At 42.0% G+C, this 15808-nt stretch overlaps 1 protein-coding gene across 1 annotated transcript; it reads left to right on the top strand.

The window, feature by feature from the left end:
* The first annotated feature begins 455 nt into the window (after nucleotides 1–455).
* GCSAM (germinal center associated signaling and motility) lies at nucleotides 456–14609 on the top strand. Its single transcript, XM_006046556.3, has 6 exons — nucleotides 456–667; nucleotides 4176–4244; nucleotides 7060–7104; nucleotides 8077–8123; nucleotides 13357–13385; nucleotides 14273–14609. Exons 1-6 carry the CDS (start codon nucleotides 639–641, stop codon nucleotides 14588–14590), a joined length of 537 nt encoding a protein of 178 aa, XP_006046618.1. The 5' UTR covers nucleotides 456–638; the 3' UTR covers nucleotides 14591–14609.
* The last annotated feature ends 1199 nt before the right edge of the window (nucleotides 14610–15808 follow it).

Here is a 15808-nt window from a genome sequence, read left to right as displayed (position 1 = left end):
ACCTTCCACTTTCATGCATTGGAGAAGGAAACGGCACCCCACTCCAGTGTTCTTGCCTGGAGAATCCCAGAGACGGGGGAGCCTGGTGGACTGCCATCTATGGGGTCGCACAGAGTCGGACACAACTGAAGCAACTTAGCAGCAGCAGTAGCAGCTATTCCTAGGGATTCTTGAGAGTTCTTTGCATGCTTTGGATAAAAATCTTTTTATCAGATGTATGTTTTGCTAATATTTTTCTACTGGTCTATGGCTTGATTTTTAAGCTTTTTTGTTTTAAAACAAAGTTCTCCTTCTGATGTTTCTAGGACTGCTACAAAGTGGTTTAATAAGCTTAGGCGTCTGAAGTGAAAAGCCCTTATGACCTGTTTACAATTGCAGTTGGGGCTTCCCCATTCTTTCAAAACCCTCACTGACTAACGGCTTCTGGTTAAAAGCAATAACTGGGTTCGTTCAGCCTGACATTTTAGGAAGCTGTGCCTGTGTGCACTTCTGAATCTCCTCCCCCGGAGGCTCCTCCTCCCCTCCTCAGAGGATACATTCCCCTCAGCTCCCTCTGCCCTGGTGGCCAGAGCAACGCAGCCCCCGTCTCTAAGTCAGGAGCAGCCTGCCAAGGGGAGGGCGCCAAGAGGACTGAGAGGATGGGGAACTTGCTGCCAAGGGAAGACAGGTGAGTCCAGACTCCCTAAGGGGGAGCAGGAGAGATGGGTTGGGGCAACAGGGCCAGAAAGAGAAAAAGAGGTTTGCTCTTTGGGAGAAGGCAACCAGGTAAGGGATTGACAAGAATGAAGTGCCTACTACGTGCCAGGGATCATGTTCAGTTCCTTATCGGTTGGCCTTCTTCCCAGAATCATAGTAACCACTGGTGCAGAACAGCTGAAAGGCAGGACTTTATCAAGGAAGTTCTGTGCAGGCTACTCTAAGAAACAGAGCAACTTTCTGGGGCAGGAAGGGGATACTCTTTTGAGCTCTTAATGCCCCACAAACAGCATAAAAACACCACCACCCTGGTAGCTCGGCTGGCCTGCAATGAAGGAGACCTCAGCCTGATTCCTGGGTCAGGAAAATTCTCTGGAGAAGGGATAGGCTACCCACTCCAGTATTCTTGGGCTTCTCTGGCAGTTCAAATGGTAAAGAATTTGCCTGCTGGAGACCTGACCGCCCACACCAGTATTCTTGGGCTTCCCTAGTGGCTCAGACAGTAAAGAATCTGCCTGCAATTCGGAAGACCTGGGTTTGATCTCTGGGCTGAGAAGATCTCCTGGAAAAGGGAACAGCTACCCACTCCAGTACTCTTGCCTGAAGAATGTCATGGACAGAGGAGCCCGGCAGGCTACAGTCCATGGGGTTGCAAAGAGTCAGACACGACTGAGTGACTTTCACTTCTCTTCACTTCAAAGCTTGAAACAGCAAGCTTTCTGATAGCATAAGACCTTAGCTGGTATACAATCCTTGCAATGGGTAAGCAGAGGACATTGAAATTGGTAGGGAACTTGGCTTAACTTTTCTAAACCTTAGTTTCATTATTTTTAAATGGAATTAGTAGCAGAATACTTACTTTGGAGGATTCTAGTGTGTGCGATGCTAGCATGGTACCTGGTACGTCAGTTCAGTTTAGTTCAGTTGCTCAGTCATGTCCAACTCTTTGTGACCCCTTGGACTGCAGTATGTCAAGTTTCTGTGTCCATCACCAACTCCCAGAGCTTGCTCAAACTCATAGTACATAGTCAGGTTCAGTAATTAAGAGATACTAGTTAGTTTGACCATCACCTTCATTAACAGCAGCCACTGTAAAAATGGCTTCCTTGGTGGCACAGATGGTAAAATTGTCTGCTTGCAATGCTGGAGACCCGAGTTCGATCCCTGGGTTGGCAAGATCCCTTGGAGAAGGAAACGGCAACCTACTCTAGCACTCTCGCCTAGAAAGTTCCATGGATGGAGGAACCTTGTAGGCTACAGTCCATGGGGTCGCAAAGAGTCGGATGTGACTGAGCGACTTCACTTTCTTTCTTTTTCTTTTACTGTAAAAATTAGTATCACTCTAAACAAAGGAGTCCCTCCAGTACAAAGTAAGATGGTGAAAATCAGTTGGCTGGGGAGGTGGAGGGTGGTCTTTACAGGATTATGTTTCATGTCCCAGAGCTCAGTTCATGCTACTGAGATCTTGAACGTAGGATCCAAAAAGCTACCTGACAAAAGGAGTCTTAGCAAAGCCATGGAATGTCTCCTGGCCCTCCATGAGGGTCAGTGTTTTCTAGGACTTCTCTCCGGATACTCTCAACCCTTTGTCAATCTGAAACTCTTGCATTCTTATATTGGATTATAAATCCCTATTTTTATGTCTAGACGTGAGGTCCTCAAAAGTAGAGACTGTTTCTTATTCATCTTTGAATTTGTGTTTTCTAACATTGTTTCTGACATAGAAGAAGCACTCAATAAATGCTGAATGAATGCTTGGAAACCTAAATAAATGTCTTGAAAATAAAAATAAAATAAAGATATGATGGACAGAAAGTTAAGATTGATGTTACATCTATAATTTTGTTCTTTAGAACCTTGGTAAGACGGTGAAGGATTGTGACATTAATACATGTTTGTTGTAAAAGAAATTGGAGAATAAATAAAATATAAACAAAAAAGTAAACTGGAAAATTGCAGAACTACTTACGACATTAGAAGTGTTATCTTTATTTTACTGTCTTTATTTATCAGAGATTTGTATTTCTTCATCTATGAAGGGCTAATACGCCTTCTGCCAATTTTTGTTTTGGATTTTGGACTACTTTCTTTTATTTATTGTAAAAGATATTTTTACTTGAAGAAATTAGCACTTTTTCATAAATATTACAAAAAAATTATTTTTCCAGTCCATGTGTCTTGTGTTATACAGAATTTTTGTTATTCTTATATATTTAAACATAATTGCATTAAATCTAGAAAGCTTTTTGCTTTCTACCAATTTATGCTTAAAATTATTTCCTCATCCCAAGATAAGACAGATCCACAGTATAATTTTCATGGTTTTATTGCCTTACATTTTAGCATCATACACTTATTATATGATGTCAGATAGAAATACATATTTTTCCACATAATTACTCAGTTGGCCCAGAATCTTCATTTCTATACTGATTGAAAATATCTCCCTTAATATACTCAAAAGTCATATTTACTTGGATCTGATTTTCAACTTCACCCTTACTGCCTGGTTATCATCCAATCAGCACACTCCACCTTTTCTCTCCAGATCAAAATTGTTACAAAAATCCAGGAAATTCCCCCTCCTCAGGCAGAATGGCACCAATTCCCTTCATGAAAGGAGTTCAGAGTCTCAGAGGATGAGTCTGCCAGAAGCAAACTCAGTTTTCCCACTTACTCTCATTTATCTGTCCTCAGACAAGTTGCATAAGCTTTTTCATCTCAGTTTCTTCAGGGACAAGACATAGACTCATAATGTCTACCTCATGGATTTATTCTGGGATTAAATGAAATATAACATAGAAAATGTACATGTTACTTATACTTAATAAGTAGTATGCATAGTAAGTAATGTATATACAAAAACAAGTAGTATTTATAGTTCGTGTGCCTATATATATAGTAAGCACATAGTAAATTGTGTTTAACGTCTAGTTTCTTTTTCTCTATACCCCACACTCCCCACAAATCAAAGGACAGTTACACAGAAACCCAACCCAAACCTTGAGTCAATTTCTTTTCTTTATTTCATTCTTTCCTTCCCTTTTATCGTGTGCTCTCTGCCTCGGTACTTCTTGTGAAAACTGCAGTGTATGTGAGACAAGGCCTGGGCCCTTCTCAGTTCCTGAGTGCAGTCCCTGAAACTGAGCTGAGCAGACAGGCCTCCCTGTGCACTGACATTCTCATGGTCATAAGGATGCCTGGATGTTTGGGAACAAATGATTGGGGCCTGGTTATGTACAGCAGTTGCTGGAGAAAATTGGGGGGGGCGGCTGTAGCAGTGGCGATGGAGAAGAGGTCGAGTCAAGGACAGATTGGGGTGTTCCATTAACAAATGGAAGGGCAACAAGAGAAAGCCGAGGCAATGCCGGGGTTTCACCCACAAATAGCAGAAGTGAGGAAAGCTGGAAAAATTATCAAGCAAGGTGGGAAGCCTGGAGAGCAAAGACTTAGCTCATTCTTGATATGCTGAGTTTCAGGTGGCAGCAGAACACTCAAGAGACACCCTGGAATCTGAGAAGTCAAAGCCCCAAACTGAGAATATCCAGGTGAGACCAAATCCAACAGCAATTCTCCCAGGCTTTACCTGTGAGGAATGAAGTGTGTTAGGTCTTGGGCTGCACACACCCCGGAATGGAAAACCTTGCTTCAACCCAACAGCAGTTGTAACAATAGTAAATGCAAAGACAAGACAAAAGACAAACACACTCTGAACCTTTAGACAGGAGATGTGGCATTTTGCTGGGAACCTAGTATAGCCCATAGAACTGGAAAGAAGACCCTTATTTCCTGTTGTCTCTTTATCTGTTAATCTCATGTCCCTTTCTTCTCCAGCCCCATTCTGGCCATTTCATTTTAAGCTCTGAGTTTCTATTTCTGAGGTAACCACATTCCCCACATGGCTACAATTGTTGAAAGTTTTGTGGCGAGAGACACTTGTGATTACCATGATGCTCTTAAATGCAGTCTTCCTCATCAGTCCCTTCTGATCAGGTCTTTTTCTCCCCTTAATTTTATTTATTTGGCTTCGTCAAGTCTTGGTTGCGGTATGCAAACTATTAGTTGTGGTGTGTGGGATCTAGTTCCCTGATCAAAGATTGAACCTGGGCCCCCTGTTTTGGGATCACAGAGTCTTAGCCACTGGACCTCTAGGGAAATCCCCTGACCAGGACTTTTGAGTGTCAAGGAATCACTAAAATATGAAATGAGTGTTCCTGAATCCAAGAATCCCAAAGTATGGTAGAGCCAGTTGTTCAGTGGCTTGAAGAGTTATCTGCACTTTTCCCATGGTTTCAGGAGAAGCTTTTGAAAAAGCCACTACACAGTCAAAGCCTACATAGGCACCCCCCCCTAAAAAGGATGTTTTTCTTCAGTACAAACAAAGGCTCATATATTTGGTGTGTATCACTGGACACATGCTAAAGTAATCAGTCCAAATGATGAAACAGACAAGTAGGGCCATGAGCATTATAAGGAGGGAGAGACTGGGCAGACTTCAGGGGCTAGCGAAGCTTTGTGTTAAGAGAGAGGAACCTGGAATTGCTAGCAGGTTGTAGGACTTCCCACATGGCTCATTTGGTAAAGAATTCACCTGCAATGCAGGAGAACCAGGTTTGATCCCCGGCTTGGGAAGATCCCCTGGAGAAGGAAATAGCAACCCACACAGTATTCTTGGCTGGGGAATTCCATGAACAGAGGAGTCTGGCAGGCTATAGTCCATGGCATTGCAAGAGTCGGACACGACTTAGTGACTAAACCACCACCAGCCCAAGTTGTAGAGATTCATCTGGTTTCAGAGGAGGTTGTCTGAACCTAGTCTAGACCAAAACTCCAAACTGAAATGCAAAAATACATTGCAGAAAAGTTGACTGGGGGAAATAACCAGTTTAAAAATAGCTTTTGTCCATATTTAACTTTATTTGATCCTTACACTTAGGGCAATATATTTTTGCATTCTAGGCAAGAACACTGAAGTGAGTTGTCATTTCCTTCACCAGGGTATCTTCCCAACCCAGGGATTGAACCCCAGTCACCTGCACCGGCATGTGGATTCTTTACCACTGAGCCACCAGGGAAGCCCTTATATAGCTACCTTGGGGTCAGTAAGGCAGATCTGATGATCTGAGACAGTTAGAGTTGCTCTGTTCTTAGCTACTCCTTCATTTATCAGATACTTATTGAAAATATATTTACTATGTGCCAGACACTGTAGCATATGCTGGTAATCTGTGCCATGATGAACAGACAAATATGATCCCTGACCTTGTGACACTCATGTTCTAGTGTAGGATATAGACCAATGAGCAGACAAATGTTAATACAGTAGTTCAGTCACTCAGTCATGTCCGACTCTTTGTGACCCCATGGACTGCAGCATGCCACACTTCCCTGTCCATCACCAACTCTCACAGTTTGCTCAAACTAATGTCCATCGAGTCAGTGATGCCACCCAACCATCTCATCCTCTGTCATCCCCTTCTCCTGCCTTCAATCTCTTCCAGCATCAGGGTCTTTTCCAATGAGTCCATTCTTCACATCAGGTGGCCAAACAACCGGAGTTTCAGCTTCAGCATCAGTCCTTCCGATGAATATTCAGGGCTCATGTCCTTTCGGACGGACTGGTTTGATCTCCTTGCAGTCCAAGGGACCCTCAAGAGTCTTCTCCAACACCACAGTTCAAAAGCATCAGTTCTTCGGTGCTCAGCTTTCTTTATAGTTCAACTCTTACATCCAAACATGACTGCTGGAAAAACCATAGCTTTGACTAGATGGACCTTTGTCGGCAACGTAATGTCTCTGCTTTTTAATATGCTGTTTAGGTTGGTCATGGCTTTTCTTCCAAGGAGCAAGAGTGTTTCAATTTCATGGCTGCAGGTACCATCTGCAGTGATTTTGGAGCCCAAGAAAATAAAGTCTCAAAATTAATAAATATATTAAATATTAATATAAATTGGAGAAGTTCAAAGTGCAGCAGGATCCTATGTAAATATTGCCTAATCCATGCCTAGAAGAAATTTCTAAAATGTCCACACACTTTTACTTAGACTTCCTGGGGATAACTGTGTACCCTTCCTCACAAGAGGCCACATAAATTACTGGAACTGGGGATGAGCAAACCTTTGCTAGGAACACAGCAGCAAGTTCCTTCTCTGATTAAGAGTTGATAAGGTCATATTTCCAAAGGTCCAGTTAGTGTCATGGGAGGATGAAGGCATGATAGATGTGTCCAAGTCACCTAGAATGAATAGTCTCTTGGGGGAGGGAAAAAACGCTCTTCCACAGAAATGACAAAGGGAAGGGAGTCACTGTAACAAAGTTGCAGAAACTAAACTTGTGATATGTATCATTTCTTGGGTATTTTAGATGCTCCGACTGCCACATCGCTGAAGCGTGTTTCTGCCTTCCTTGGTGAGTGGAGAACTCTTTTCAAGGGTTATTTTCTGTAAGTGTAGTTTCAGTGTGCTGTTTGCTGTAAGTTACCTGTGAATTTCCCACTGTCTGTGGCCACAGTGGAAGCAGGCACTAACATATGAGAGTCACTCAGAGAAAACCACACTTGAAGTTTGGTGAGAAACAGGAACAATAGTCTTATGGGTGGTTACACACCCTTAAAATGGGAAAGCCTCAGAAGCAAGGATGAAACTGTCTACGGAAGTAGAGAAGCCCCTTAATCACACTGCATATCCCAGCGAGCTCCTGGGACAGTGGCACAGAGAAGGCATAGCCAGGATGATGTATAATTCATTGTCCAAACCAGAAAACTTCTGCAAATGAAAAGGAGGCTAAAAATAGTTTAGGGTCACTAAGTGATTGATAATGACATAACTAAACTGTCTATGCAAACCAGGACGTATGGTCATTCTCCTTTGAGCAGATGTTGCCCTTGTCCCCTGGGATGATAACTGGCTGCCATGATATTTACACTGTGTTTTTCTGAGGCCTCGTGTGGGAGGTGTTGGCTTGCTGGCTTGATTATTTGTTTGGATATCACAGATTGAGACTGAGGTTAAGATTGTATATAACAATGGCTCCTTAATATAAGAGAAATTGATATTTTTTCAGGAAATAAAACTCCAAAAATGTTACCTACATCATCACCATAGTTCTCTACTTATAAGTCAATTCCATACCAGCCTGAGAAAAGGGAGAAGGGAGGTGAAAGAGGGAGAGAGAGAAACACAAAGGAGTAGATTTCTACTCAGTCTTGTTTCCAGTTTTCCTTTTTTCCTATCCTCTTATTTCTCTGGCTGAAGGAGGTGTTTATAAAAGCCTTATAACTTTAACAAATGAAATAAACATGAGCTTTTATAGCTGAGTATAACTCCCTTTGAGAGTTTCTGAATAATAGAACAACCAATTTATTTTTTTTTTCTTTTACAGGAAAAAAATACACATTTTTGAAGCAAGACAAGATTCCCGAAAGCAAAGTAAGTCATTGCTTTCACATTATTTTTACTTTTGACAGACTTAGCTTTTCTTCTTCCCTCCGCTCCCAAAGCACCTTGGGCATACATCAGGTATAATACTTACACATTTGCTGACGATTGTCCAATGGCATGTCTATCTCCACTGAACCAGGAGCTCACTGAGGGAAGAATTGACTTGTTGATCTCCATAGCCTCCCAATATCTCCTGAGGTCTGCTGGCTGAAGGAGTTAAATGGGAACAATAAAAGCCAAAAGTGGAGGCACAAGGCACCTGTAAGAAACAGCAAGGAGGCCAGCGCAGGCACAGAGCACACGCAGGAGGAGCAGGACCTTGGGATCAAGTTTCTTGTTAGGATCTTTTCATCTTGAGAGTTACAGGAGGCGCTGAACGGCTTTAAACAAGGGCCAAGTATGATCATATTTGCATTAAAGACATCACCCAGTCTTCTGTTCAGAGAACAGATAATAGTAGAGAGTGGCATAAATGGATGCTGGAAGACCACCCAGGGGGCCAGTGGTGATGGAAGCAGGGTTGCAATGAAGGAAACGAAAGCATTCGAAGGAGAGGGCGGTGAATGACTGGTGTCCCATCTAACTGGGAGATTGGGGACGGGGGGACAAAGTACAGGCAGGAGGACAAGGCCACAGTGTTTCTAAAGAAGAAAAGGAAACGAGTTTTGCTTTTGCCTTCCTGGGTTTAAAAAGGAGAGCCTGGTTCATTCACCTTGAATTTTAAAAACGAGCCCTGTAGGTGTGTAAAAAAAAATAGTACAGCCCTCGCACCTCTAGCCACTTCACCCAGGGGAGCTGCGGGTGTCAGGAAACCCCAGTCTCAATCAAAGAAAACAGAAATAGGAATCGACCTCTAATGGTAGAAACAAGACCTCTAATGCCAAAACTCACAGACACTTTTTTTTAAATTCTATTGAAGGTGTTGACTTACAACATTGCATTAGTTTCAGTTGCATTTATTTTTACACATCAGGATGATCTAGTTCCCCTCTGTCTGTCACCATACAGAATTATTAATGCTATAGTTCTGGTCACAGTATTCCCTATACTGCACAGTATGTCCTTATGCCTTATTTATAATTGGATGTTTGTACCTTTTAAGTTCTGTTACCTACTAGCTCGTACCCCCACCCGCTTCCCTCTGGTAACCACCAGTTTGTTCTCTGAATCTATGAGTCTGTTTCTGTTTTGTTGTGTTTCTTCATTTGTTTTTATTTCTAGATCTATATATGAATGGAATCATATGATATTTTTCTCTCTTTGACTTCACTCAACATAATGGCATCTAGATTCATCCATGTTGTTGCAAATGGCAAAATTCCATTCTTTTTATGGCTGAGTAATATTTCCTTGCATATACATATACCACATCTTCCTCATCCATTCATCTATTGAGGAATACTTAGGTTGCTTCCCTATCTTGGCTTTTGTGAATAATGCTGCAATGAACTTTGGGGTGCATATATCTTTTCAAATTAGCACTTTTGTTTTATTCATATCAATACTCAGAAGTGGAATTTATGGATAGTATGATAGTGAAGTGAAGTCGCTCAGTTGTGTCCGACTCTTTGCGACCCCATGGACTGTAGCCTACCAGGCTCCTCCATCTATGGGATTTTCCAGGCAATAGTACTGGAGTGGGTTGCCATTTCCTTCTTCAAGGGGGATCTTCCAGACCCAGGGATCAAACCCAGGTCTCCTGCATTGCAGACAGACGCTTTACCCTCTGAGCCATCAGGGAAGTCCTTGTACGGTAGTTGCATATTTAATTTTTTTAGGAAACTCCATACTATTTTCCATAGACACTGCAGCAATTTACAATCCCACCAACAGTGCAAAAAGATTCCCATTTCTCCACATCCTTGACAACAAGTGTTATTTGTTGTCTTTTTAATAATAGCCAGAATGATAGTATCATATTAATATTAGTACCATAGTATTACTATATCAATAGCCTGTTGGTAGTGGTTTTAGTGCTAGGTACTGTCCAACTCTTGGGACCCCATGGACTGTAGTCTGCCAGGCTCCTCTGTCCATAGGACCTCCCAGGCAAGAATTCTGGAGTTGGTTGTCATTGCCTTCTCCAAGGGATCTTCACAACCCAGGGATCAAACCCGCATCTCCTGCATTGCAGGTGGTCTCCTGCATGACAGGGGGATTCTTTACTACTGAGTGACTAGGAAACTAGCAGTAACATAGTATAGTAATATAGTCTAGTTTGAAATCACTGACCATGATACCTCCAGCTTTGTTCTTTTGCCTCAAGACTGCTTGGCTATTCTGTACCTTTTGTGGTTTCATACAAAATTTAGGATCTTTTATTCCAGTTCTGTGAAAAACAGTATTAGTTCTTCCAATTCATGAGAACAGTATATCTTTCCATTTTGTGTGTGTCATCTTCAATTTCTTTTATCCATGTCTTATAGCTTTCAGAATACAAAGGTTAGATTTATTCCTAGGTATTTTATTCTTGATACAATTGTAACTAGGATTGTTTTCTTAATTTCTGATAGTTTGCTATTAATGTATAGAAATGCAACAGATTTCTGTGTGCTAATTTTGTATCGTTGCAACATAATGAATTTATCTGTTAGTTATAACAGTTTTTTTGGTAGAATCTTTAGGGTTTTCTATATATAATATTATATCATCTGCAAAGAGTGATAGTTTTATTTTTTCCCTTATAATTTGCATGCCCTTTGTCTGTTTTTCTTTTCTGGTTGCTGGGGCTAAACTTCCAGTATTATGTTGAATAAAAGTGGTGAGTGTTGAGCATATTTGTATTGTTTTTGATCGTAAGGGAAAAGACTTCAACTTCTCATCATTGAGCATGATGTTAGCTCTGGGCTTGACATATATGGCCATTATTATACTGAGGTATGTTCCCTCTATATTCAGTTTACTGAGAGTTTTTATCATAAATGGATGTTAAATTTTGTCAAATGCTTTGTTTGCAACTGTTGAGGTGATCATATGATTTTTATCTTTCATTTTGTTTATGTGGTGTATCACATTGATTTGTGTACATTGAATTATCCTTGCATCCCTGGAATAAAGTCCACTTGACCATGGTATATGATCTTTTTAATGTATTACTGAATTTAGTTTCTTAATATTTTGTTGAGGATTTTTATATCTATATTCATCAGGGAAATTGGCCTATATATTTCTTCCTGTGGTATCTTTGTCTGGTTTATGGATCAGGGTAATGCAGACCTTGTAAAATGCATGTGGAAACATTCCTTCATCTTCAATAGTTTGGACTAGTTTGAGAAGGCTAGGTATTAACTCTTCTTTAAATGTTTGATAAAATTCACTTGTGAGGCCATGTGGTCATAGGCTTTTGTTTGTTGGAAGTTATTTTCTTTTATTACTGATACAATTTCTTTACTATTAATTTGTCTGTTCATATTTTCTATTTCTTTCTGATTCAGTCTTGGAAGATTGGATGTTTCTAAGAATTGATCCATCTCTCCAGTTAGTTTTAAGCTGATAGTCACTTAAGTTTGAATGTATTCTAAAAGCACCACATTTTTACCACTCCCCACCTACAGAGTGGTAAATGTTGTTTTTGTCATCATATTTTACATTTTTATTCTGTATATCCCTTAATCTCTTACTGTAGTTGATTTTACTACTTTGGTCTTTTAAGCTTCATACTCGCTTTTTAAGTGGCTGATACAACAGCTTTGCTATATATTTGCCTTTACCAGTGAGATATTTTCTTTTGTATATCGTCTTATTTTAAGTTATAATCTTTTCTTCTCTGCTTAAAGAAGATCCTTAAATATTGCCTATAAGGTCAATCTAGTGGTGATAAACTCCTTTACTTTTTGCTTGTCTGGGAAATTTTACCTTTCCTTCAATTCTGAATAATAACCTTGCTACGTAGAGTTTTCTTGGGTTGTAAGGTTTTTCCTTTCAGCAGTTTAAATATATCATGCCACTCTCCTTGAAAGTTTCTGCTAAAAACCAGCTGATAGTCTTATAGGCGCTCCCTTGATGTGACTTCCTGTTTTTTCTAGCTGCCTAAAATTCTCTTACTTTTCCATTTTAATTATGATATGTCTTTGTTTGGATCACTTTGGGTTCATCTTGTTGCTTCCTGGACTGGGATACCTGTTTCCCTCCCCAGATTAGGTAAGTTTTCAGCCATTATTTCTTTAAATACATTTTCTGCCTCTTTCTGTCACTCTTCTCCTTCAGGGATCCCTAAAATGTGAATGTTAGTATGCTTGATGTTTTTTTTCAGAAGTTCCTTCAACAATCTTCATTTTTTAAAATGGGCACACCTATCTCCAGGGTAGAGTGATGCCATGAGGCTTCCACTGAATGCTCTTGTTTGCTTACTGAGCTGGTGTATTTCCCTCTTTGCTGAGTGGCCAGAACCTGCTGGTTTTAAGTATATTGACTTTTTAGCAATCGGCCTGCTTTTGTTTGTTTCTGTCACTGTTCTCAAAAATGGTTTAGTTTGAGAGTTTCCTTTTCTGTAGAACTGTTCTTGAGCACCAGCTTCTACTCCACCATCATCGCCTGTCACCTATAGCAGAAATAGCCTTCCTCTGCCTTGTGGGTCTCTCTTAGGTCCTTGTCTGCCTCCTAGGCTAGCCTATGAGCGACTTGAGGACAGGATCTGTCTCTGATTCTTTTTTTTCTCCCTAATTCTTGGTACACAGTAGGCATGCCCTGGTGGCTCAGTCAGTAAAGAATCTGCCTACAATGCAAGAGATTACCTGCAATGCAGGAGACCCAGGTTCAATCCATGGGTTGGGAAGATCCCCTGGAGAAGGAAATGGCAACCTACTCCTATATTCTTGCCTGGGAAATTCCATGGACAGAGAAGCCTGGCAGGCCACAGTCCATAGGGTCACAAGAGTCAGACACGACTGAGTGACTAATCACCACCACCGGGCACGCAATGAATTTTGGGTAAGGAAGGACAGAGAAGGAAAGGAGTGAGAAAGGGAGGGACGTGTAATTTCCTGTCCAAAACCCACTGAATGTCTTTCCTTTCACTTAGCCTCTCAGCACAGCTTTGAGTGTTTCTTGTTTAGATGACCCTGTTGCTCCCCAGGGATGTGTTGAAGATCAGGATAGCCCAAGAAGGGCTACCCTAGCTGTACCTTGGTTTTCTGGTTGCTTATCTTTCAGTGCCCCTCTTCTCCCCTCCCAGAAATCTCCCCATGACCTGAAATTCATTAAGTGTATTTTCTTTCTCCAGATGAAGAAACATCATCTGCTCCCATCCAGGTAATGCAAACATCTCTGAGACTTTTTCTGAGATGACAGTAGAAATGTAGGCACTTCAGGTAGCAGGAGAAGACCTCCAAGACCCCTTATGACCTTAATATTGAATCCTTTAGATGCCAGTGCTTATGAGTCCAGGGACATATGCAGAGTCTGGTAGCAGAAGCTATGACCACTTCAGTTGCACAATTTATTGAAAGGAACTTATATTTATTGAGCATTTAGTTTATGCCAGGCAGTTTATGCCCGTTTATGTGGGCTGAACACTTCACATGATTCATCTCATGTAACTGTCACAACAACACTGTAAAATTGGTGCTATTATTTTCCTACCCATTTTATAGAAGGATTAAGTGATATTCCCTCAAAGCCAGACAGCTGACAAGATGGCAGGAGCATGGATCAAAAACAAGTCTTTCTTCCAAATCCATACTCCCTCTCCTGTCCCTTGCTGTTTTGCTGTTTATCTCCTGAAAGTTCACTGAAGGAGACCTTCTCTTGAGTGAATTCTCCTTTAATAATGCAAATATCTCTAGAGTGGGTGGTTAAATATCATAACTCAAGCATTTTAAGCTGTCTTTAGATTGTTCTCTTATACAAGGATGGATGCCCTCACGGTCTTGAGACTTTGGGAATTCTATAGGGAGGTCACTCTGGGACATGGGGAAGAGAGGACATGCCTGAGTAGGCTAAATTCTCTGAGTAGCATGGGAAGTCTGGCAGCTTGGACTAGTGGTTGGGGTGGGGCAGCCATTTAGGAAAAATAAACAAGAGGTGAAGGGGAAGTGGTCATGGAGGACAGACTTTGCCCGAGGCTGAGCCTGTGCTGAGATGAAGTAGAAGGAGAATGACAAGAGGCCAAGTCTTAATGCTGGCTCTCCTTTACCCAGCAAGAGAATGGTGACCAGGGCTCCTCAGAGGATCTGTGCTACACCCTCATCAATCACAGCGTCCTTGGGAAAAGGCCGTCGGGAATCTCTGCTGAGGAATCTTATGAGAACGTTTCCCTCGAGGCTGAGAGGCCCAGAGCATCGCTGGGAGGAACCGAGACTGAGTACTCACTGCTTCGTGTGCCCTCCACCCCTAAGCAGCCATCCTCCCCAGAGGATGAGTATGAACTTCTCATGCCCAACAGAATCTTCCCTCACTCCCTGAAACAGCCACATCCACTTGCGCCCCCTTCTCAAGCTCAGTTTTCTCATTTCTAATGAAGCGACTGGACCAGCACTTAATTTGTTGTTGTTGCTCAGTCACTCGGTCGTGTTTGACTCTTTGAGACTCCATGGACTGAAGCATGCCAGGGTTCCCTGTTCCTCACCATGTCCCGGAGCTTGCTCAAACTCTTGTCCATTGAGTCAGTGACGCCATCCAACCATCTCATCCTCCGTCATCCCCTTCTCCTCCTGCCTTCAATCTTTCCCAGCCTCAGGGTCTGTTCTAATGAGTCGGATCTTTCTATCAGGTGGCCAAAGTATTGGAGCTTCAGCCTCAGAATCAGTCCCTCCAATGAATATTCAGGATTGATTTCCTGTAGGATTGACTGGTTTGATCTCCTTGCAGTCCAAGGGACTCTCAAGAGTCTTCTCTGACACAATTCAAAGGCATCAATTCCTCGGCACCCAGCCTTCTTTATGGTCCAACTCTCACATCCATACATGACTACTGGAAAAACCATAGCTTTGACTATACGGATCTTTGTTGGCAAAGTAATGTCTCTGCTTTTTAATATGCTGTCTAGGTTTGTCATGGCTTTTCTTCCAAGGAGCAAGCGTGTTTTAATTTCAGGGCTGTGGTCACCCTCTGCAGTGATTTTGGAGCCCAAGAAAATAAAGTCTGTCACTGTTTCCAGCAATTAATCCCAGCAAATAAACCTATGAGTGGGGAACTTTGGTTGAAGCAGGTCTGGGGGACAGAGCACTTTCAGCTTATCTCCCCCTGCTCCCAACACACACATAACAGCTCTTTCAATGGAGGTCCCTGTAGAAAGTGGTTTGCAAACCTCAAAGCCTCCTAAATCCTCCTCAATGTCCAACATCCTAAGATCACCCAACTATCCCGAATACTCACTCTTTGAGAAGGAAGTGACCATCTTTGGTTCTACGTGGCTTGGGATATGGGCCATTCTACTCAGTGGTGGGAGGGACTCCCTGGTTCCCTGCTCCTTTGTTCAGGTTCTTCTTATAAAATGTCTGTGTGGGCCATTCTACTCAGTGGTGGGAGGGACTCCCTGGTTCCCTGCTCCTTTGTTCAGGTTCTTCTTATAAAATGTCTGTGTGATTGTGCTCTGAAGTCACAGGGATGATTCACCCCTCATATTAAAAGCCCCCAGGGATGGGGGAGCCTGGTAGGCTACCATCTATGGGGTTGCACAGAGTCGGACATGACTGAAGCGACTTAGCAGCAGCACGTTACCCAAAGGGCAACCT

Source organism: Bubalus bubalis, chromosome 1 (genome assembly GCF_019923935.1).
Source record: "Bubalus bubalis isolate 160015118507 breed Murrah chromosome 1, NDDB_SH_1, whole genome shotgun sequence".
Lineage (NCBI taxonomy): Eukaryota > Metazoa > Chordata > Mammalia > Artiodactyla > Bovidae > Bubalus > Bubalus bubalis.
The sequence above is the reverse complement of the archived record's forward strand: the minus strand, read 5'-3'. Positions and strand labels throughout refer to the sequence as shown.